General features: G+C 46.2%; 2 protein-coding genes across 2 annotated transcripts; both read right to left on the bottom strand.

Moving 5' to 3' along the window:
- Positions 1-540: 540 nt before the first annotated feature.
- On the bottom strand, positions 541-4,344 carry ATP5F1E (ATP synthase F1 subunit epsilon). The gene is made up of 3 exons (XM_070419682.1): positions 4,217-4,344; positions 2,135-2,261; positions 541-691 (listed from the first exon to the last, which is right to left on the bottom strand). The coding sequence occupies exons 1-2, from the start codon at positions 4,246-4,248 to the stop codon at positions 2,138-2,140; spliced, it is 156 nt and encodes a 51-aa protein (XP_070275783.1). The 5' UTR covers positions 4,249-4,344; the 3' UTR covers positions 541-691; positions 2,135-2,137.
- A 1,620-nt stretch (positions 4,345-5,964) lies between these two features.
- Positions 5,965-15,704, bottom strand: PRELID3B (PRELI domain containing 3B). The gene is made up of 6 exons (XM_070419681.1): positions 15,569-15,704; positions 11,134-11,302; positions 9,860-9,949; positions 9,129-9,199; positions 8,906-9,008; positions 5,965-7,298 (listed from the first exon to the last, which is right to left on the bottom strand). The coding sequence occupies exons 1-6, from the start codon at positions 15,598-15,600 to the stop codon at positions 7,179-7,181; spliced, it is 585 nt and encodes a 194-aa protein (XP_070275782.1). The 5' UTR covers positions 15,601-15,704; the 3' UTR covers positions 5,965-7,178.
- Positions 15,705-18,623: the final 2,919 nt, after the last annotated feature.

Below are 18,623 nucleotides of genomic sequence, written 5' to 3'. Positions count from 1 at the left end.
TCATCACCCCGAGACTGCAGTTAGGAGCCTGGATTTTAATTTCAGCTCGGCCATTAGTTCGATAAGCTGGTGACTGAGGCTGTGCCTCATTTCCTATGAGCAATACTCCCAGAATGTAAGGATTCATTCATCAGACAAGGTTTTAAGTGCACAAGAAAAACATAAATACTACAATTTAGTATTTTCCTTCTGATGGAGGACTTGAGTTATTACTTTCATTTAAGCTACTGGCCAAGCAGCACACTACCTAGAGAGATGGCGGCCTGCACCAAGCAGGACGCTCTGACACGACCTCCACAATTCAAAGATAAGGGGCAGCCAGGGCCTTACTGACATAGTCTGTCAGTTAATGTCATGAAAAAGAGTACTTTCTATTTTGAGACACTTTCAAACTGTTTCCTGTATCTCTTTGGTCCCTGGATATTAAATCTGCTTCCCCTACTTGAGACACCTCGGTTCCCAGGGTCACGGCCCAGCAGTTGTGCAGACAGTTCCCATGAAGAAAAAGAACAAGTCCGACAGAAACCAACACAACAGCCGGAGGGGAGCATGTTTCGGTTTATTGGCAATGTCAATCCATCAACAAGACAGGTGTTACTTTCCCCATGAAGTGCGATCGTTTTCAATCTGCCATAACCTGTGCCCACACATCTTCACTTTGAAAATGTAGCATTCAAGCTTTAGTCAGGGTCTAGGAGAAAAAAGAAAATGCAGAAGTTGCTAGTCCTCTGTGTTTTCTTGAAAACCCAACATGAATGGGGGAAATAACCTCCTTACAGTGAATTACATAACATAACTGTGGCTTCAATGCACTCGGTTGGTGAGGAGCCTTGGCTCGTGGCAGGGCCTTAGCTCAACAGGCACTTACTTCCCTTAGTAAAACCAAACCCTTGCCTAGCAATAAAGAAACTACTTTGCCTTTAAAAGACACTAAAACCCCCTGTGCTGATGGGGTGGGGGCCGAATCCCCTGCAGGACATACAGAGAATGGCCCACGTTTTGTTTCCGGATCTGGACGCTGCATCCTGACCCAAGGATATCACAAGGTCATGGGAGTGAGATGCGGGGTTTGGCCAGACTATGCTGCAGAGCAGGGCTGTGATTCTGTAAGTCAGCTCACTGTTCACAACAAAACAACCCCACGTAAAACCTGGTCTCATCACTCAGAATTATGAGATTATACAGAGAGCCCCTAGAAAAAGGACTAAATTCAAAACACTGTATCTCTAGACTGGTAATAAAATATTTACTAATTCAAAATGAAAATGAGAAGCGCTTAGGGGAGACAGTTCCAATAAGTAAAATTGCTCATAACCACAAGCTGCCAAAGGATTAATATTTATCACATTTCCCTGCTACTGCGGGTCGGAAGCTTTTTGAAAAGCAAAACAAGAAAACGAAATCTGGGAAACATCTCTCTGGTAATTTACTTCACTTATCTTTGAAATAACAATGTTCAAAAAAGTGGTTTATAGAGCAAATCACTTTAGAAGTTCAGAGCACAAAGGTCTGACTGATCCAACGTACAGAACTGTCTTGTGCTGTGCAGAAGGGAACTTATCACGGCCATCATCTTCGGAGAAGTGGAATAGCCAGACCCCCGGAGAGCACAGCACATTTGGCAAAGCGGGCTCACTGCAGGGTCTTGCAGATTCTCCTGCCTGACACATGGCAGGACCCTTGCCTGCACTTGCAGCCCTTCATTAGGTAGCGCTATGTGAGAACATTAGCAGGTGTGGGGGAAAGAAAAACACAAAGAACTGTAATTTTTCAAGCTCCTGAACTCTTATGTAACGCCAACAGCAATTACAAAAATGGGCAGTTTATCCTCCAGATTATTTGACTTTGTGCAAATGAAACAAGTTTAATTAAAACGAGATGGATCTCTACCTAAGCACGGCTAAATGAGCTGAAAATCAATGTGCCAATTACTTCTGCTTGTCAGGGCCCCAGGCGACATCCTTTGATTTTGCCAAGGGACTTGTATAACCTGTATGCTTTACATTATTATCCCACCAACTTCTACATGGACTAACTGACCAAAAATGGGACAAGTTCAAAAGTAAAATTACTTTTTTTTAAAAAGTACTCTCAAAATTTAAGATGCACCTCTTCTAACTCAATCAGAACTTACACATTATTCCTTCTTCACTTGCACAATTTTGACGCTGCTGCCGGAAGTCTTCTCGGCGCTTGCTTTGAATTCAGTCTTCAGTGCATCCCGCACTGCTTTGGCACAGATCTGGGAGTAGCGGATGTAGCTGGGAGAAAATGAGAGACGATCCAGAGTTAATTATCAAGGATCCAGCCAGATTGGTTGTGTAACTGGTTTTCTTTTTTTTCCTATATTTTTAACTTTGGTTTGAGGGTCCATTATTATAGAACTGGATTTAGAAATGACAATGCCAACAGGAATCCATACAAAGAAAAAGAAGACCAGGAAGAAATATACCAGAGTCTTCACTGGTGTTAGGATGGGTGGGCTTTAGTTTTTGTACTTTATGTTGTTTTCCCCTCTTTAATACATATTAAAATAAAAGATGCACAGCCTGGCTGGCGTGGCTCGGTGGTTGAGCTCGACCTATGAACCAGGAGGTCATGGTTCAATTCCTGGTCAGGGCACATGCCTGAGTTGTGGGCTCGATCCCCAGTGTGGAGCGTGCAAGAGACAGCTGATCAATGATTATCTCTCATCATCGATGTTTCTATCTCCCTCTCCCTTCCTCCCTGAAATCAATAAAAATATATTAAAAAATAAAATATGCATAGATATATATTTTTTAAAACCCATAGCACAAGAAGCAGACCTAAATGTTAATGGAGTCTATAACATGAGGGATTCCTCCCAATTTCTCTATTTGAAACTTTTTATATTATTCTGACAAGGTAAAGTATGTATAATTAAAAGAGAAAAAAACTATTTTGAATTAAAAGTTCTCCCTCTGATTAATTATTTAAAGGTTTTCCTGAGAATATTGGATCCCGTTTCACAATTCTGCCATTAAACATACTTCCCAATCAAGGTTTCCAAATTAAACTGCACCAGTCCTTTGAGAATATCATCAATTCTAGCAAAATATCTAACAGCCTGCTTCCTGTTTGGTAGATGGACGCCCATCAACATCTTATTTTCAAGATGTCAGCTCACTTGTACACTTTTTGAAAACAGGAAGGGGGGCGAGGGGGGAGCGATCCTGTCTATTTTCTCATGTTTTCAGATTAGGGGTTTTTTTGGCCAAGAGGTAGGCGTTCCAATGCCTGCTTCCACTCTTACTAATTGGGTGACCTTCAGGCTGTTCAATCTTTCAGCTCGTTTATTCACCCAGAGAAACAATAGAATAAAACAGACGGGTAATTACACTCGCCCCACCTGTGGGTGGGAGGAGGAGAGACAAAGTGTGAGAAGCATGAGTCACCCCTTCCCGCACACAGTAGGTGCTTCACACGGAAAGTGTGGTGCCAGTCACAGGGACTGACATGGGGCCTAACGTGTTAATAAACGGTGCCCATTCCTGGGACTACCCTCCTCCCAGTTCTGCAAAGTCAGGCGCTCTGGGGCTGCTCGGCGTCTCCCAGCCTCTACCCAGGGGCGCCACTAGGAGGTGCTACTTTATCCGGGCAGGTGAGGAGGTGTGTCCCTTGGGCCAGAGGAAGCAGGAGGGACCGGGCACCCAGCACCCAGAGGGGTCCTCCCGGGACACTAGCTGCTATGTCCTCAAACGGGGTCCGTATGGGAGCGTCCAGGAGCCACCGCCACCTGTGCGCAGGGCTCTCTGCAGGTAAGAGCCACGGAGTTAATGTACCATAAACATACGAAGTGTGCACCATCGTCAAGGGCCACAATTTGATGCTGGAAGGCAAACCCAGAAACGGCTGGCAGTGGCCACATCCAGAGGGCTGTCCCCCATTCTTCCAGCTCCCACGTTGTATGTCACCTGCCACTTTGACAACCGATGTCGTGAGAAGGGCAAAGGGCCTGCGCTGAGAGCCGCCGTCTCCGGGGGGCGTCGCGCCGGGGGCGGGGCTGCACCCCACGTAGGCGCGCAGGTGCTCGCGCGCGCGGCCCCCACGAGGCTGCGCCCGCTCCCAGCAGCAGCCGGCCGGCCCTAAGCCCCGGAATGCCGCCATCTTGGGCGCGCTCGCCTCCCGACCCCCACGCGCCCGCGTGACCTCTGACCCGGCCGCCCCGAGCTCCCCTCCCGAGGCCCGGGCCCACCTGAGTCCAGCCTGTCGCCAATAGGCCACCATGTTGCCGCGAAAGGGGGGGACGGTCGGACCGAATCGTAAGGACGCCTCAATGTCGGCTCAGCGCGCGACCCAGCGGCCGGAAGGTCAGGCCTGAGAAGCGGAAGGGGTGGGGCCCCTGGCCTGCCAATCCAGCCGCTCGGCCCCGCCCGGCATTTTCGAAGAGCCTCCGCTGTCCCGCCGTAGATCCCGGCACCGGGAGCCAATGGGAGCGTGCGGCACGGGCCGCGAATGCCAATCGCCGAGCAGGCCGGCCGGCTACGCCTCGTGATTGGCGCGGCGGGTGATGAGCTTGTGCCCCGCGGGCTCCCGTAGTTCCCGGCTTTGGCAAGCGGAGCTGGAGGGAACGCTCGGCCGCGTGGTTTGAGGACGGGAGATGCGAAGCAGTGGCTGGTGTGGGGCGCACCCCACGGGGGGCGGGGGGAACAAGTGACCAGCCCGGACATCTCCCAGAGTCTTAGGGAAACCTGTGCTGTCTGCAGAAGGGGGAGATCCCCAGACACGTGGAAAACCCGTCTCAGCAGAGCTGGGATACAGCACAAACAATTAAGTGTATTCTTAGGAGGAAAAAAAATTTACTCCGCTATTTACATTTAAGAAATTATAACCAGGCCGGCCAGTGTGACTCAATGGTTGAGCACAGACCTATGAGCCGGGATCACGGTTTAAACCGTCAGGGCACATGTAGGGGTTGTGGGGGCCCTGCAGGAGGTAGCTGATCAATGCTTCTCATCATTGATGTTTCTTTCTCTTCCTCTCCCTTCATCTGAAATCAGTAAAAATATAAAGAATTATAATCAGGAAAAACCATAAAGTTTTTATTAAGAAAGGTTCTTAGTGTAAAATCCACTTTTAATATTAAATAGGATAAGATGCTCCTAATCCAAGAGTCTATTCGATGAACACTTCCAGTGTAGTCCTCTCAAATGTATTTGCTTGCTGTGCATCTCTGTCTTTACAGGTAAAAGCCATAAACTACCAGCTATTTAAATGAAAGGAGTAATTACACAGGAAAATAAAAATTTAGAGAATTTTATAACTAGCTCTCACTAAAACAAAATCGAACAGAATAAAACTTAAACCTTTTTATCAGTGCATTCATTACACCTTTTTCAGAACAAGTATAATTTACAGAAATCATACAAGGCAACTTTAAAATTTTATATATATATATATATATACATATATATATATATATATATTTTAGAGAGGAAGGGAGAGAAACATCAATGATGAAAGAGAATCCTTGACCAGCTGTCTCCTGCATGCCCTCACTGGGGATCAATTCGGCAACCCAGGCATATGCCCCCAACTGGAATCAAACCTGAGACTATTCACTCCACAGGCCGACACTCTTATCCACTGAGCCAAACCAGCTAGGGCATAGAAGGCAACTATTAATAAAAAATCAGTACTTAGCAATATTTTGTTTAGCTGAAATGTTATTTCAATTGTAAAAACTATCTCTGGTTACAAAAATAATCAAAAACCTTATTGAATTTCATTTGCTTTTACAAATGCCCCAAGAAGTCTCAAGCTAAACAATAATTTAAGTAGAAAACACTAATTTTTAAATAGTTTGGTATACTATTTCTGTGGTTTATGTACATATATTACCTGGTTTCTTTTATAGGAAACCTGACTAGAAGTTGATCACATTAAGCACTGTTAAATGCAAGAGCTAATCACCTTTTAACAAAAATACTCTATAAGCAACAGTTGCAAGTATCAAAGATATTTTTTAATGGTTGATAATTAACTGCTACAAAATATGAGACAAAATACATTTACTGGATTGTTTTTCTGAGTGCAGTGGCCCTTTGGCTCCCAAAATGAGGATTCCCCATAAATAAAAATCACAAAGCAATTCATGTAGTGGTTATCTTAGGCCAATGCCTTTCTCCCCCTTTCTACCTCCACCCCTTCAGTGGCACCATATTATTAAAAACAGTAGGTACCTGGGATTTGTACCCCAGATAAGACATCATTTAGGCAATTTCAAGTGATGTACAGCTCCTCATGTAAAAAAGATGTTCTGTGGTCACAATTACTTCAAAAAGTAATTATATTCAAATAACCTGGCAGATCATATTTTAGCAATTACAGAACCATAATTCTGACACATGGCAATTTACAAGTCAGACAAATGTGAAATGCTAAAAGATGTGAACAGCTGCTCTTCTGTTTAAGTTCAGAGTGCTGAAAAATTTCGGTAATGACTTTATTTTTTCAGTTAACATAACCGGCCCACAATACAGCATATAGGTCATAAAGTATAAATCTATGGAAGGTAATATCTTCACTAAGTTACAAAACTTTGGCAAATCAATACAGTACTCTTTCAGAGAATAAAGATGCAGTTAAATATTACTTGAGTGATAATTTTAACTCCAAAAATGTCATTTAAGTACCAAATTAAAACACTGGTTTTTAACGGTGGTTTATAGCAAGCAGAGCAAGTTATTTTATACAAATTTATATCTTTTAAACTATATAATTTCTCCTTTGAAAGTGAATTCCCTCTTGAAGTTTCCCACAGCAGAACAATTGTGTCTATTGGAGGTGGCTCTGCTTTGTCCTGGGGTTGGTCCAAAGCCAGGTAGAGTTCCAATGCATGAAAAGCTTTAAAATTAAACCTGAAGGAGACTTAATATGCTAACACCAATTTCCAAGTACCATTCAAAAATTGTTAAATTCTCACATAACTATGGAATCTTCAAAACCAGAGTAATTTCAAACAACACTAATTTCAGATGTTCCCTTTTATGTAGAAACACCGTACCTCCTTGTTTTGATCAAGTCACATACCCTTTCTTCAGCTTATTAAAAAAAAATCTACCTAAAATATAGTTTTTAATGTATTTTTTAAATAACAATAAATATAATGCCAGCTCGTAGAGATCTGGGGGACTGGGTGTTGTATACCACTTTCATCATTTCTCTACAAATGCTGCTGCTGCCATTGGCGTCCTCATGCTTCCTCTTGCTGAAGCCGTCAATTCTTCAATCTCAGCATTTAATTTATGTATTACCCATTCCATTGCTTCTCGGCCCTTAAAAAAAATCCAATACATTTATTGTTACTGAGTGAGACCAAAGGCATCTATCAAATAAATGGAACACCAGGAAGTAGCAGTGGGCATTACAAGTCTAACTAAACCTCACCAGGACAGATCATTTGCTGCTTCTTCCTGATGTTATTTACCAAATAACAAATGCCTTGAGCAACTGACATGCTCCATCAACTGATTTTTATTTTGTTATTTTTTTTTTTTTTAATATTTTATTGATTTTTTACAGAGAGGAAGGGAGAGAGATAGAGAGTTAGAAACATCGATGAGAGAGAAACATCGATCAGCTGCCTCCTGCACATCCCCCACTGGGGATGTGCCCGCAACCCAGGTACATGCCCTTGACCGGAATCGAACCTGGGACCCTCCAGTCCGCAAGCCGACGCTCTATCCACTGAGCCAAACCGGTTTCGGCTGATTTTTATTTTGTATGCAAAAGATGTTCTCCAAGTGACAGTGATGTTTCATTTATTTCATGATTAGAGTAGTGACCTTTTTGGGGGTGAAACCAAACCCCCCTTTTTCTTCTTATGTATTTGAAACCAAGATCCTATGTAAGTGCTAAACCAAAGATTTAAACCAAAATCCTGAGAGATCTGGTCCCTGGCTTCCTCAACCATTCTCTCCTGGCACACTATGCTCTGTGCAGTTCCGTTAAGGAGAAACAGCAGCAGCACTTCATTTTTCCTGCTTCAGGGCCTCTGCACACTCAGCTCCTGTCTGAGTGTGCAGAGGCCCTGCACATCCCTCACAACCATGGCACCCCTCATGCAGCTGTCACCATCACTCACCGAATACACATTAAACACTCTTATACCTTCCTGCACTTTTCCTTTTCTAAGGATACACTGCAATGAATGTTGCCTTTCTTAGTTCTACAAGGGCAGGGACCACATTTTTTTATTTCCAGATGTATCCCCAGTCTAGCCTCATACCCTGTCTGGAACAAAGCGGGTGTCTATCTATGAATATCTTCTGACTGCTGAATGATTACATTAAGTGTTATAGAACAGTGCACTAAGCATCCTTTTCTCTAAACTTAGTTTAAATCATGTGTTCTCAATGGGGCAAAAATTAGCTGGGTTGGTGGAAAAAATCTACCTTTTTATGTATAAAGCATTATCTATCAATTAACTACACAGGGTAGGGTGATCAGAAAAAGATGTCTGAAATGGATCTGGGACGGGGGAAATGATAATGAAAAAAGGTTGAGAATTGGTGCTTTAAATGACATGGCGCCACGTAATCAAGTATTTCCCACATGCTGGGCCCTGGGCAACACATTTTCCATGTTATCTCATTAACTCTTCATGCCTACCCCTGTGAGATGGACAGTTAACCTCCACTTCATAGATGGTAAACTAAGGCATAGAAAGGTTAACTTAACTGAGCAAGGCCGCTAAGAGTTAGAGCTTGGGCCCGGACACCAAGCTGTACTGGGCCCAGAATCTGTGCAAGTACAGCTTACATGGATTCTCATTGTATCATGGCTGAAAATTGGCTTGTGAGGACAAACACATGCTCACCGCTAAGCTCTTCCAAAAAACAAAACCCAGGAATAACATTAACCAGGGGGCAGCCTCACGTACTTTACTAGCATTTGAAGATATTGTGCTCGCCATCAGCCCTTCCAGGTAACTACTGAGGCTCACTCCTTTCACAGTGATGATGGCCTCTTGAGTCAAAACAGTTCTGGAACAAAACAAATTCACACAGTTTCAGAATGATCTAACTTTCATTTTTTAAAATAATATTTGGTAAAAGAATTAAAACACCTGTAAAATAAGTTTGTTATACCATTTTTTTACTTACCTTTCTGGGTCCTGAGGATGTGGTTTATATATAAGTCTCTCATCTACTGAAACCATATTTGTAAATGAAATCTATAGAAATTAAAAAAAAAAAAATTCAATTCATGTGGGAAACCAGGACTAAAAACATTTCCAAAATTAAGTCACAAACCCAAATTTTGTATACAGAACAAGAACAAATAAACCACTTCGATATTACTGTGTAGACAAAATTTAAATTTCATTCTTTTTATTAAAAATAATAAATTTGACAAAAGCATTGTAAGAGTACTAACACACAGAATCCCAAGTAATTTTACTGAGTGCTAGCCCCTACAAATGCTAAGTAGGCTTGCCAAAACCGGTTTGGCTCAGTGGATAGAGCGTCGGCCTGCGGACTGAAGGGTCCCAGGTTCGATTCCGGTCAAGGGCATGTACCTTGGTTGCGGGCACATCCCCAGTGGGAGAAGTGCAGGAGGCAGCTGATCGATGTTTCTCTCTCATCGATGTTTCTGACTCTCTATCTCTCTCCCTTCCTCTCTGTAAAAAATAAATAAAATATATTTAAAAAAAAAATGCTAAGTAGGCTCACTGAGTGGTGAGGCTAAGCTGCAAAAAGGCAAAGGCAGCAGAGAATGTGAGTGCTGACTGCCTAAACGCCCACACAGAGCTAGATTCATTTCTTCAACACTAGGAGTGACAAAAACTTAGGCCAAATAGTTTAAAATAAGACAAAAGGAAGCCAAAACTTACATTAGTGGATTTAAGTTCCATTGTTTTCTCTACAGGATCAACTACAGAATGTTCTTGCACATATGTTTTGGTTCTTGCCGCACCAATCAGCTAAATAAAACATCCACAAATAGTAATCAGAGGAGGAAGGATTTCTTAACAAGTGTATCAATATTTTATTTGAAAGTAAAATGTGTTAATGTCTTGAACCAAAAATCTGTTTCGTAAAAAACAAAACAAATCCATGAGGCATCAGACAAAGGTCAGAATGGAGGCCCATCTGAGATACCAGGAATTCACACCCCATGGATAAGATGAGACGCCACACAACACCCTGCCCAGAGGCAATGAGCAAGCAGCCCACTGAGCGCACTGCAGTGATGAAGGATGCTGGACCTGCCAATGGCCAAGGAGCAGGCTGAAACGTGGGACTCAGAGGGTCTGGGAAACATGGCATCTGGAACAAGAGCTCAGAGCACCAGTCAGCACTTTCCTAGAGCCATCCAAAGGAGACGGTGCAACGGCCTCATTCTCCAGGCATAAACAGCCACGTCATGAAGGAGGACATCACACCCAGTGAGTGTCACTCCCCGTGCCTTGCCCCAAGCCAATCACCCAATCTCCTCATTTCTGGGCCCCCATTACCTAATGCAGTGGTTTGTACAAAGGAAGCAATCAGTGCCTTCCTGTTGCAAACGGTGTACTTTTGTTTACCTTCTAGAAAGGGAACTTCTACAAAAAACTGGATCCACTTATCATACCATAGTTTCCCACACTATAAACTGGCATTCCAGTTTCTTACTGGTTAAATTGAATCACTAAAGCCTGCTTGCCTGAAACTGAATAGAACTCTGTTTTGAAATGTATGGAGAGGAGGCCCAGATCTTGGAACGATGTGGCAACAGGAAGGCCAAGAAAATGCTGTTCTCTTCATGTGCACGAACCACCACTGACCACACAACTGTCAGCTAACAATCCCCTCCAAATCATTATTTCCAAATCTTACTGTTGGTCTCAAGTTGCTGGCAAAAACAGGAAAAGTAGGATATTCCTCATTTTAAACTACAGAGCATTAGCTGGCTTCCTTCAGAAAGTTTTATCAGGTGCCTTCATGAAGACTGTAATAATATTTCCAATTCATTATACACTCATAAGTCAAGTTTATTATAATACAATTTGAACTGATGAAAAAATGACATTCAGAATCTGCTCCCACAGCCTATTTGAAATTATAATGTGGTTTGGAAAACTTCTCCCCAGCAGTCACATTTCTGCAGGAATAAAGACACACTTACAGATTTCACAATGGAAGGCAGGCCCCACTCTGTGCTGAGCAGTCTATGGCTGTGCAACTTTCCAGAAGGATCTACATGTCTGTCCAATACATCGACTCCAACCACGCTTGGGTTCATAGGATTTGGATATTTCTGCATTGCGGCTGTTGTAACAGTTTCCCATGGGTGGCTGCAACATAAAGCACAATCAAACATTTAAAAATATACCTTTAAATTAAGCATTTTATAACCCATCAAATTATTCTTTGCAATTGAAGTTTAATATACCTAGGGAAAATTTTCTCAAAAGATGAGTTTAGGGGCTCAATCTAAATTTTAAAAATATACATTTTAGTCTTTTTTCAGCACAGGTTATATGGTACAATTGATTTCTATAAAGATTAAAAAGATTAAAACAGCCTACGGAGCATCACAGTACAGGTTTTTAAATAATCTTTCCTATTTACCCATGTCTATTTTCACATGAAATTTTGTTTCTAAGAACCAAATTCATAAAAATTATATTCTACAGAATCAAGCAACAAAAATTATACCATTTATCTTTTTGTCTGACCCCAATTATACAAAGCTACAAAGTAACGAGAGTAAAGACCTTATTTGCCCTGTAAATTCTTACAGTGATAACAAAGATTCAAAACATTACTGATTTAAATACCATATTAAAAATGTATTTTTCTCTACATTAAGGTAATAAATAACAGTGACCCCCTCCAATCAATCTTGATCCATTGCTTTGCTCCGAGGAGTGGTTCTGGTTGGCTTTGAAAAGACAATAAAATGTTTTTAAGATGCTGCTAATATGCTATTTCTTAATATATTAAGATTTGCTTATCTTCTAGGATTGAAATGGAACCTGCAGCATCTTCATCTCTTGAGAAAGCACATGTGCCTGGTGATTCAAACGTGATGTACATTCGTTCACTCTACAACTTATGTGAATAGGAGGCTGTACAAAAGACATCCTTTTCAAAGGAGCCCTCATGAACTACACTGAATATGAAAGGTGACTTAACTTTCAGAGAACCAAGTCTGACAACTACTTCACATCGACAGAAGGAAAATCTCAAAACCCTGGACAACCAGTGACATTATTTGGAACTAGAGGCCTGGTGCATGAAAATTTGTGCACTTGTTGGGGGGGGGGAGGGTCCCCTCAGTCCGGCCTGTGCCCAGTCTGGGAGCCCTTGGGGGACGTACCACTGATGAGGAGCAGGCCTAAACCACAGTCTGGCCTCCCTCTGTGGGAGGTGACGGGTGGGCCAATCGGGGCAATGGCACTGCCTGGTGCATGCCTGGCCCCGCACCCCATTGCCTGGTCACCACTGTCCCCCGATCATCATCCCCTCCCTGTGCCCACTGGCATCCACCTTGGCTGGTCTGGCGCTGCCCGCTTACCGGCCCCAACCCCCCGCCAGCCAGTCATTCCGACATTTGGTCGATTTGCATATTAGGCTTTCATTATATAGGATGTTTTATTTTATTTTTTAAAATATATTTTATTGATTTTTTACAGAGAGGAAGGGAGAGGGATAGAGTTAGAAACATCGATCAGCTGCCTCCTGCACACCCCCTATTGGGGATGTGCCTGCAACCAAGGTACATGCCCTTGACTGGAATCGAACCTGGGACCCTTCAGTTCGCAGGCCGACGCTCTATCCACTGAGCCAAACCAGTTAGGGCTATATAGGATGTTTTAATTTTTGCTACCATATTAAATAAACGAACCTCATTCTGTCTTTAATATCAGGCCTTACTCAGCAATCAATGCAGTTATGTAAGTGGAGATATTTTATTAATCTAAATAGCCCTCACAAATAGGAGTGATACAGGACAAGCACTGATTATTACCAAAGCAACTATCTAAAATGAAAATTGGACAAACCCTTTTCCTGACTCCATCTAGCCCCATACCATGGTCAGCTAGTCTCCTTGCACTTAACTCTTTACCTTATCCCCTCAAAAAAAATGAATAATTGCATGGCTTCGGGGTGGTTATACAATATTTGTAATTTAGGCCTTCTCTCCTCTCTGAGCCAACTGGAAAACACCCACGTTGACTTGCTTGAACTAAGACTGCTTTATGAAATAGAACTAGCTCAAACATTACAAAGGAGGCCTATTAAGATGCACAGTCTTCCTGCAATTAATTTTAACTGTCTCAGTGTAATTATGTGAGATCTCACACTGGAAGATACTCATAGCACCAAAGGGCAGTCCGGAGAACCTGGTGGTGGCTTACTGACCTGTCCAATTTCTTCACCTATAAAATGAGGTGGGAGACACTGCCACTCCACTGAAGTAACAACAAATTCTGCCAATCCCAAGAACAGTGCCTGGTAGGTGCATTGTGGGCATTCACAGCTGATGAAGGAGCCAATGAATGACTTCACAACTGGATGCCAACTACATGCTAGGCCTCAGAAGGAAGTGTGGGAAACCAAAGATGGGTACACACAGAATAATGCCTTAGACCAGTGGTTCTCAACCTTCTGGCCCTTGTTGTGAGCTAATCATAAAATTATGTTCGTTGCTACTTCATAACTGTAATGTTGCTACTGTTATGAATCGTAATGTAAATATCTGATATGCAGGATGGTCTTAGGCGACCCCTGTGAAAGGGTCATTCGACCGCCAAAGGGGTCGCGACCCACAGGTTGAGAACCGCTGCCTTAGGCATTGTTATTAGATTGGATCATCCTTAAGTTAGATACGTAGGGAAGTGGTCTAAGATTACTGGGAGACAATGACTTTAATTTCAGGTATGCTGAGTTTGAAGAGCCCGTGGGACAGGTGAGTAGAGATGTCTGGTAGGACCTGAAAGTAAGGATGTGAAGTTCAAGACTAGATGGGCCCAAAGTACCGATTCTGGTGCCCTAATGTGTACAAATCAGCTAGGACCATGATGGAAAAGCCCTGAGTATCTGGACAGAGTCAGGATCAGGACTTCTTCTCCCAGGACATGTACAGCTTTTACGTGAACATGTCTGTCTTCTGGGAGGAGGGCCCCAGAGATTTCCTCAAATCCCAGAGAAGTCTGTGGCAAAAAGAGAAAAATAAAGATTAAGAATCACTGATAAAATGCTAGACAAGAAGGCCGACAACAGAATCTCACTCAATACTGATACCCAAAGGGAACGTTGGAAACATTAAAGAAAGAAGGGCAGAGAGGGGCTGGGGACAAGCCAGGGAACAGAGTGTTAGGGGAGACGGAGAAGACTATCCTCAGGAGGCGCAGTCAGTCCCAGCAATGGACGCCCTTAAACCTGGCAGAGGATCACCCCTGGTCCCGAGGGCCGACGGAGCAGTGAAGAATGTGTCCCGGCGGGAGATGATCAGAAAGACTAGGAGCGCAGGGTCCCTGCCCCCAGAACCATAACCAACCAGGAAGAAAAGAAATCCTCCCTGGGACTCCAACATCCCACGCGTCCCAGGGCCCAGCGGGCTCCGAGCAGGTCAGAAGTTTACAACTTCTTTTAAAACTGCCCTCGGGAACACTGTTCATCAGACAGGGAAACTAAAACACACTGCAAAGCTATGAGAGCTAAAACAATGTGGCTCCTCGGCAAGATCACACAAGGCAGCTCGGAAGGAGATTCGGACAGATCGCGCCCTGGGACAGGGCGGCGTGCCCGGGGCCGAGGTCCTTCCGGCGACGGCAGACCCACTGACTACACGCGTGGCGGGCGGTTCTTTCGTGCGTGGAGTCCGACACCCAGAAGGAGGTTTAGTTCCCAACACCCGCGGCTCCAGGCCATTCCCTCCGTCACTGACCATTTCGGCAACCCGGGCCGTCCCCGAGGGCGGCCCCCGAGGCACCCCGCCCACCCTCGCCCTCTGCGTCCCCGGTGGAGGGGACCGAGGTCACCGGGCGCGCAGGAGGCGGCGCGGCACCCGGACTCCGATCCGGGCAGCTCCTCCTGGCCTCGAGCTGCCGGAAGTGTCGCCTCCAGGTCGCCGGCGCTCGTCCAGTCACATTCCGACGTGAGACTCCACCCGGCGCTGGCGGGGCCGCCCGGGACTCTCGGCCCAGCCCACACGCCCTCGGGGTCCCCGGGCCGCGTCCCGGCTTTGGAAGCCGGGGGTCCAAGCGGGGGGCCGCTCGCCCGAGTGTCGTCCAGGAACTCGTGTTCGGCGACGCTCCCGCCACCCGGGGGCCGGCCGCAGGTACCGCGCCTCTGGCCCCCTCCCGGCGGGGCGGCGGCGGGGCCGGGACGTCCTGGGGGCCCATTCCCGGGAGCAGGGCCGCGCGGGCGCCCCCAGAACCCCGTGGGGCTCAGATCCAGCTCCCCAACTCGGCCCGACGCCGGGAAGCTTCCTGCGGGGCGCCTCGACCTCGCCACCACTTCGGGCCCAACCTGCCCCCCTCTCCCCTCCCCCCACACACTCCACAGTGGCCCCGCGTCCCCCACCGACCCGTCCCACGCCCCGAACTTACTCAAAGACGTGCTCCGAAGTCCAAATCTTCATGGTGCCGGCGTCCCGCGCGGCGTCCCGGCGGCGCAAAGAGGCAAAGAGGCCGCACCGGCCCCCGCCCTGCCCCCTCGCCTCCCGCTGGTCGCGCAGCGCGCACGCGCCGTCGGGCCCGACGCCGGGACGTCCCGACGCGGAGCCCCCGCCCTATCCCGGCCCGGGCTGGGCGCCGGCCTAGCGCGCGGCGCAACCAAGCCCCGCCCCTTAGCGCCGGGCGCCGCGTCGGCGCAGTTCGCGGGCAGCGCCGGGAGCCGCTGCGAGGCCGTGGTGCTGCGCAGGCGCGGCGGGCGGCCCGCCCCCTCGAGGGCGTCGCGGGAGGCTGACCTCTGGGCAGAGTTGGGCCTGGCCCAGCGGGTTCCCGGCGCCCCGCCCCGCCCGCTCCTCCCGCCCCGCCCACCATCATCAGGCGTCGCCAGGCCTGTTGACAGCTGCCATCAGCGGGTGGTGTGGACAGGCCTGTCGCCTTGACTTGAGCAAATGTTCTTGGCGCCATTAGACGATTCCTCCCACCGCCGTCTCGGCCATGCTATTGGGGCTCCAGACGCATCCAGGCAGCCTACCAGTCACCTCTGCTTCCACCTGCCCTCACAGGGGTTATGACCTTGGAGGGAAAGAAGACAAATAGACAACGAGAAACTAACGTCAAACAATATGGTTAATGTCTGCATGAAGGGTTCAGTTAGGAGGCATGGGTGCTCCGTGGAACAGGACGGAGGGCCCGGGTTCATAGGGCCCTTGCGCAGAAGTCACCCTACAGAGAGGCCTTCCTTCTCACCTTCCTCAGCAGATCCCCAGCCCGGATCCTCCATCAAACCAGCCCTGGGTCCTCCCTCCATCACAGCCACCCTGGGTCCTCCCTCCATCACAACCACCCTGGGACCTCCCTCCATCACAACCAGCCTGGATCCTCCCTCCATCACAACCACCCTGGGTCCTCCCTCCATCACAACCACCCTGGTCCTCCATCACAACCACCCTGGGTCCTCCCTCCATCACCACCAGCCTGGGTCCTCCCTCCATCACAACCACCCTGGGACCTCCCTCCATCACAACCACCCTGGGTCCTCCATCACAACCAGCCTGGACCCTCCATCACAACCAGCCCTGGGTCCTCCCTCCATCACAACCAGCCCTGGGACCTCCCTCCATCACAACCACCCTGGGACCTCCCTCCATCACAGCCACCCTGGGTCCTCCATCACAACCAGCCTGGGTCCTCCCCCCATCACAACCACCCTGGGTCCTCCATCACAACACCTGCTGTACTGTTTTCAGTGGGCGCTCATCGTCTCAGAGGTCATCTCGTTTGTTTAACTGCCCCTCAACCTAAGCCCTTGAGGGCACGGATCTGCCTGTCTTGCTAACACTGATTCTCAGTACCTTGCCTATAGTAAAGGCTCAATGATTACTTATTGAAAAACAACATAATCCCTAGCCGGTTTGACTCAGTGGATGGAGCGTCAGCCTGCGAACTGAAAGGTCCCAGGTTCGATTCCAGTCAAGGGCACGTGCCTGGGTTGCGGGCTCGATACCCAGTGGAGGACTTGCAGGAGACAGCCGATCCATGATTCTCTCTCATCATGGATGTTTCTATCTCTCTCTCCCTCTTCCTTCCTCTCTGAAATCAATAAAAAATATATTTTTTTTAAAAAAAGAAAAACAACATAATCAATAATTATCTGGGGAATAAATTAATTACTGAAACAGTCTGGTTTAGCTGTTGAACTTCCATTAGACTGTAGGGCCTGGAGGGCGAGGCTCCTGTCAGACTTGTTCAATGAGCACTTACATAACCATGTACCTACATAATAATTTTTGTTCCATGATTGAATGAATGACTAAGAAGTGAGGGGGCAGGAGGCAATGCACGTGGCTTCATCCACAGAGGAGCCTGGTTTAGTGGACAAACTGCCTGGCCCTACTTTCAGGATAAGCCCTTCCTCTCCTGACCCCCTTCCCCTCCCCCCCACTCCCAGCCGACAACATTGTACCCCCATCAGAAATTTGACACTTCAAATGATGGCTGTGGAGGAGAATCTTTACATCTGGTTACTTAGAAGCTAGTTAGAAGCACTGACTCATTTTCTTAGCTCATTTGATTGTTGGAAACAGAAGCCAGGTTAATTTAGGAGGGACAATCATTTTTTGAAAAAAAATACCTGAAATCCTTTATGTAGAAAAAGACAGAAAAATTACATTAGGCAGGAAGGAAATAAAATGGTTGGCTAGCTGCTAAGTGTAATGTGTGGTACTCAGGACTTAAAAAGACCCCTACTGTACTTAGAGTGGATTCTTGGGGAGGTAATGTTTTGAGGCTTGCTGAGAGTGCCTCCGCCTTGATTAAGACGTAAAGTTAATATTGCTGGTTGTTAAAACACTGGCCAGGAACCCTCAGCACAGAACAGCCTGTACCTGTTATTCCTGGCCCTCCACGAAGCTTTCACCATCCAGGATTCCTCCTCGGTTTATTTTACAGAATGTTATCCTGCACCCCTTCTCCCCCCAGTTCAAGATTTCGTGAAAGTTAAATGACACCTGCCTTCTTTTACCCATACTATAACAGTCTTACTTACCCCATCTGGAAAGATGGGGATGGGGCATGGAAGGATGAGGGTCTAGGACTCACGCATCTTTTCTGTGTGTCCCCAAGGTGGGAATAATACCACCTTGCACAGTACTTGCAATTGGAGAGCAAGACCTCTACATAGGTTATCTCCTGGAGACTCATGACTCATTTAAAAGCATCTAAAGCAGTGGTTCTCAACCTTCCTAATGCCGCAAACCTCTAATACAGTTCCTCATGTTGTGGTGACCCCCAACCATAAAATTATTTTCGTTGATGCTTCATAACTGTAATTTTGCTACTGTTATGAATCATAATGTAAATATCTGATATGCAGGATGTATTTTCATTGTTACAAATTGAACATAATTAAAGCATAGTGATTAATCACAAAAACAATATGTAATTATATATGTGTTTTCCGATGGTCTTAGGCGACCCCTGTGAAAGGGTTGTT

The sequence above is a fragment of the Myotis yumanensis genome, unplaced genomic scaffold (genome assembly GCF_028538775.1).
Source record: "Myotis yumanensis isolate MYYU_CA2020_CCGP unplaced genomic scaffold, mMyoYum1.0.hap1 SCAF_7, whole genome shotgun sequence".
NCBI classification, from domain to species: domain Eukaryota; kingdom Metazoa; phylum Chordata; class Mammalia; order Chiroptera; family Vespertilionidae; genus Myotis; species Myotis yumanensis.
The sequence above is the reverse complement of the archived record's forward strand: the minus strand, read 5'-3'. Positions and strand labels throughout refer to the sequence as shown.

Excerpts from the sequence above, each read along its gene's own strand:
- ATP5F1E (XM_070419682.1), bottom strand. The coding sequence starts at position 4,248 with ATGGTGGCCTATTGGCGACAGGCTGGACTCAG. Across the intron at positions 2,262-4,216 it reads TGGCGACAGGCTGGACTCAG|CTACATCCGCTACTCCCAGA; the intron begins GTGGGCCCGGGC and ends ATTTTCTCCCAG.
- PRELID3B (XM_070419681.1), bottom strand. The coding sequence starts at position 15,600 with ATGAAGATTTGGACTTCGGAGCACGTCTTTGA. Across the intron at positions 11,303-15,568 it reads ACTTCGGAGCACGTCTTTGA|CCACCCATGGGAAACTGTTA; the intron begins GTAAGTTCGGGG and ends TTTATGTTGCAG. Across the intron at positions 7,299-8,905 it reads TATCTTCAAATGCTAGTAAA|GGCCGAGAAGCAATGGAATG; the intron begins GTACGTGAGGCT and ends ATTTTTTTTAAG.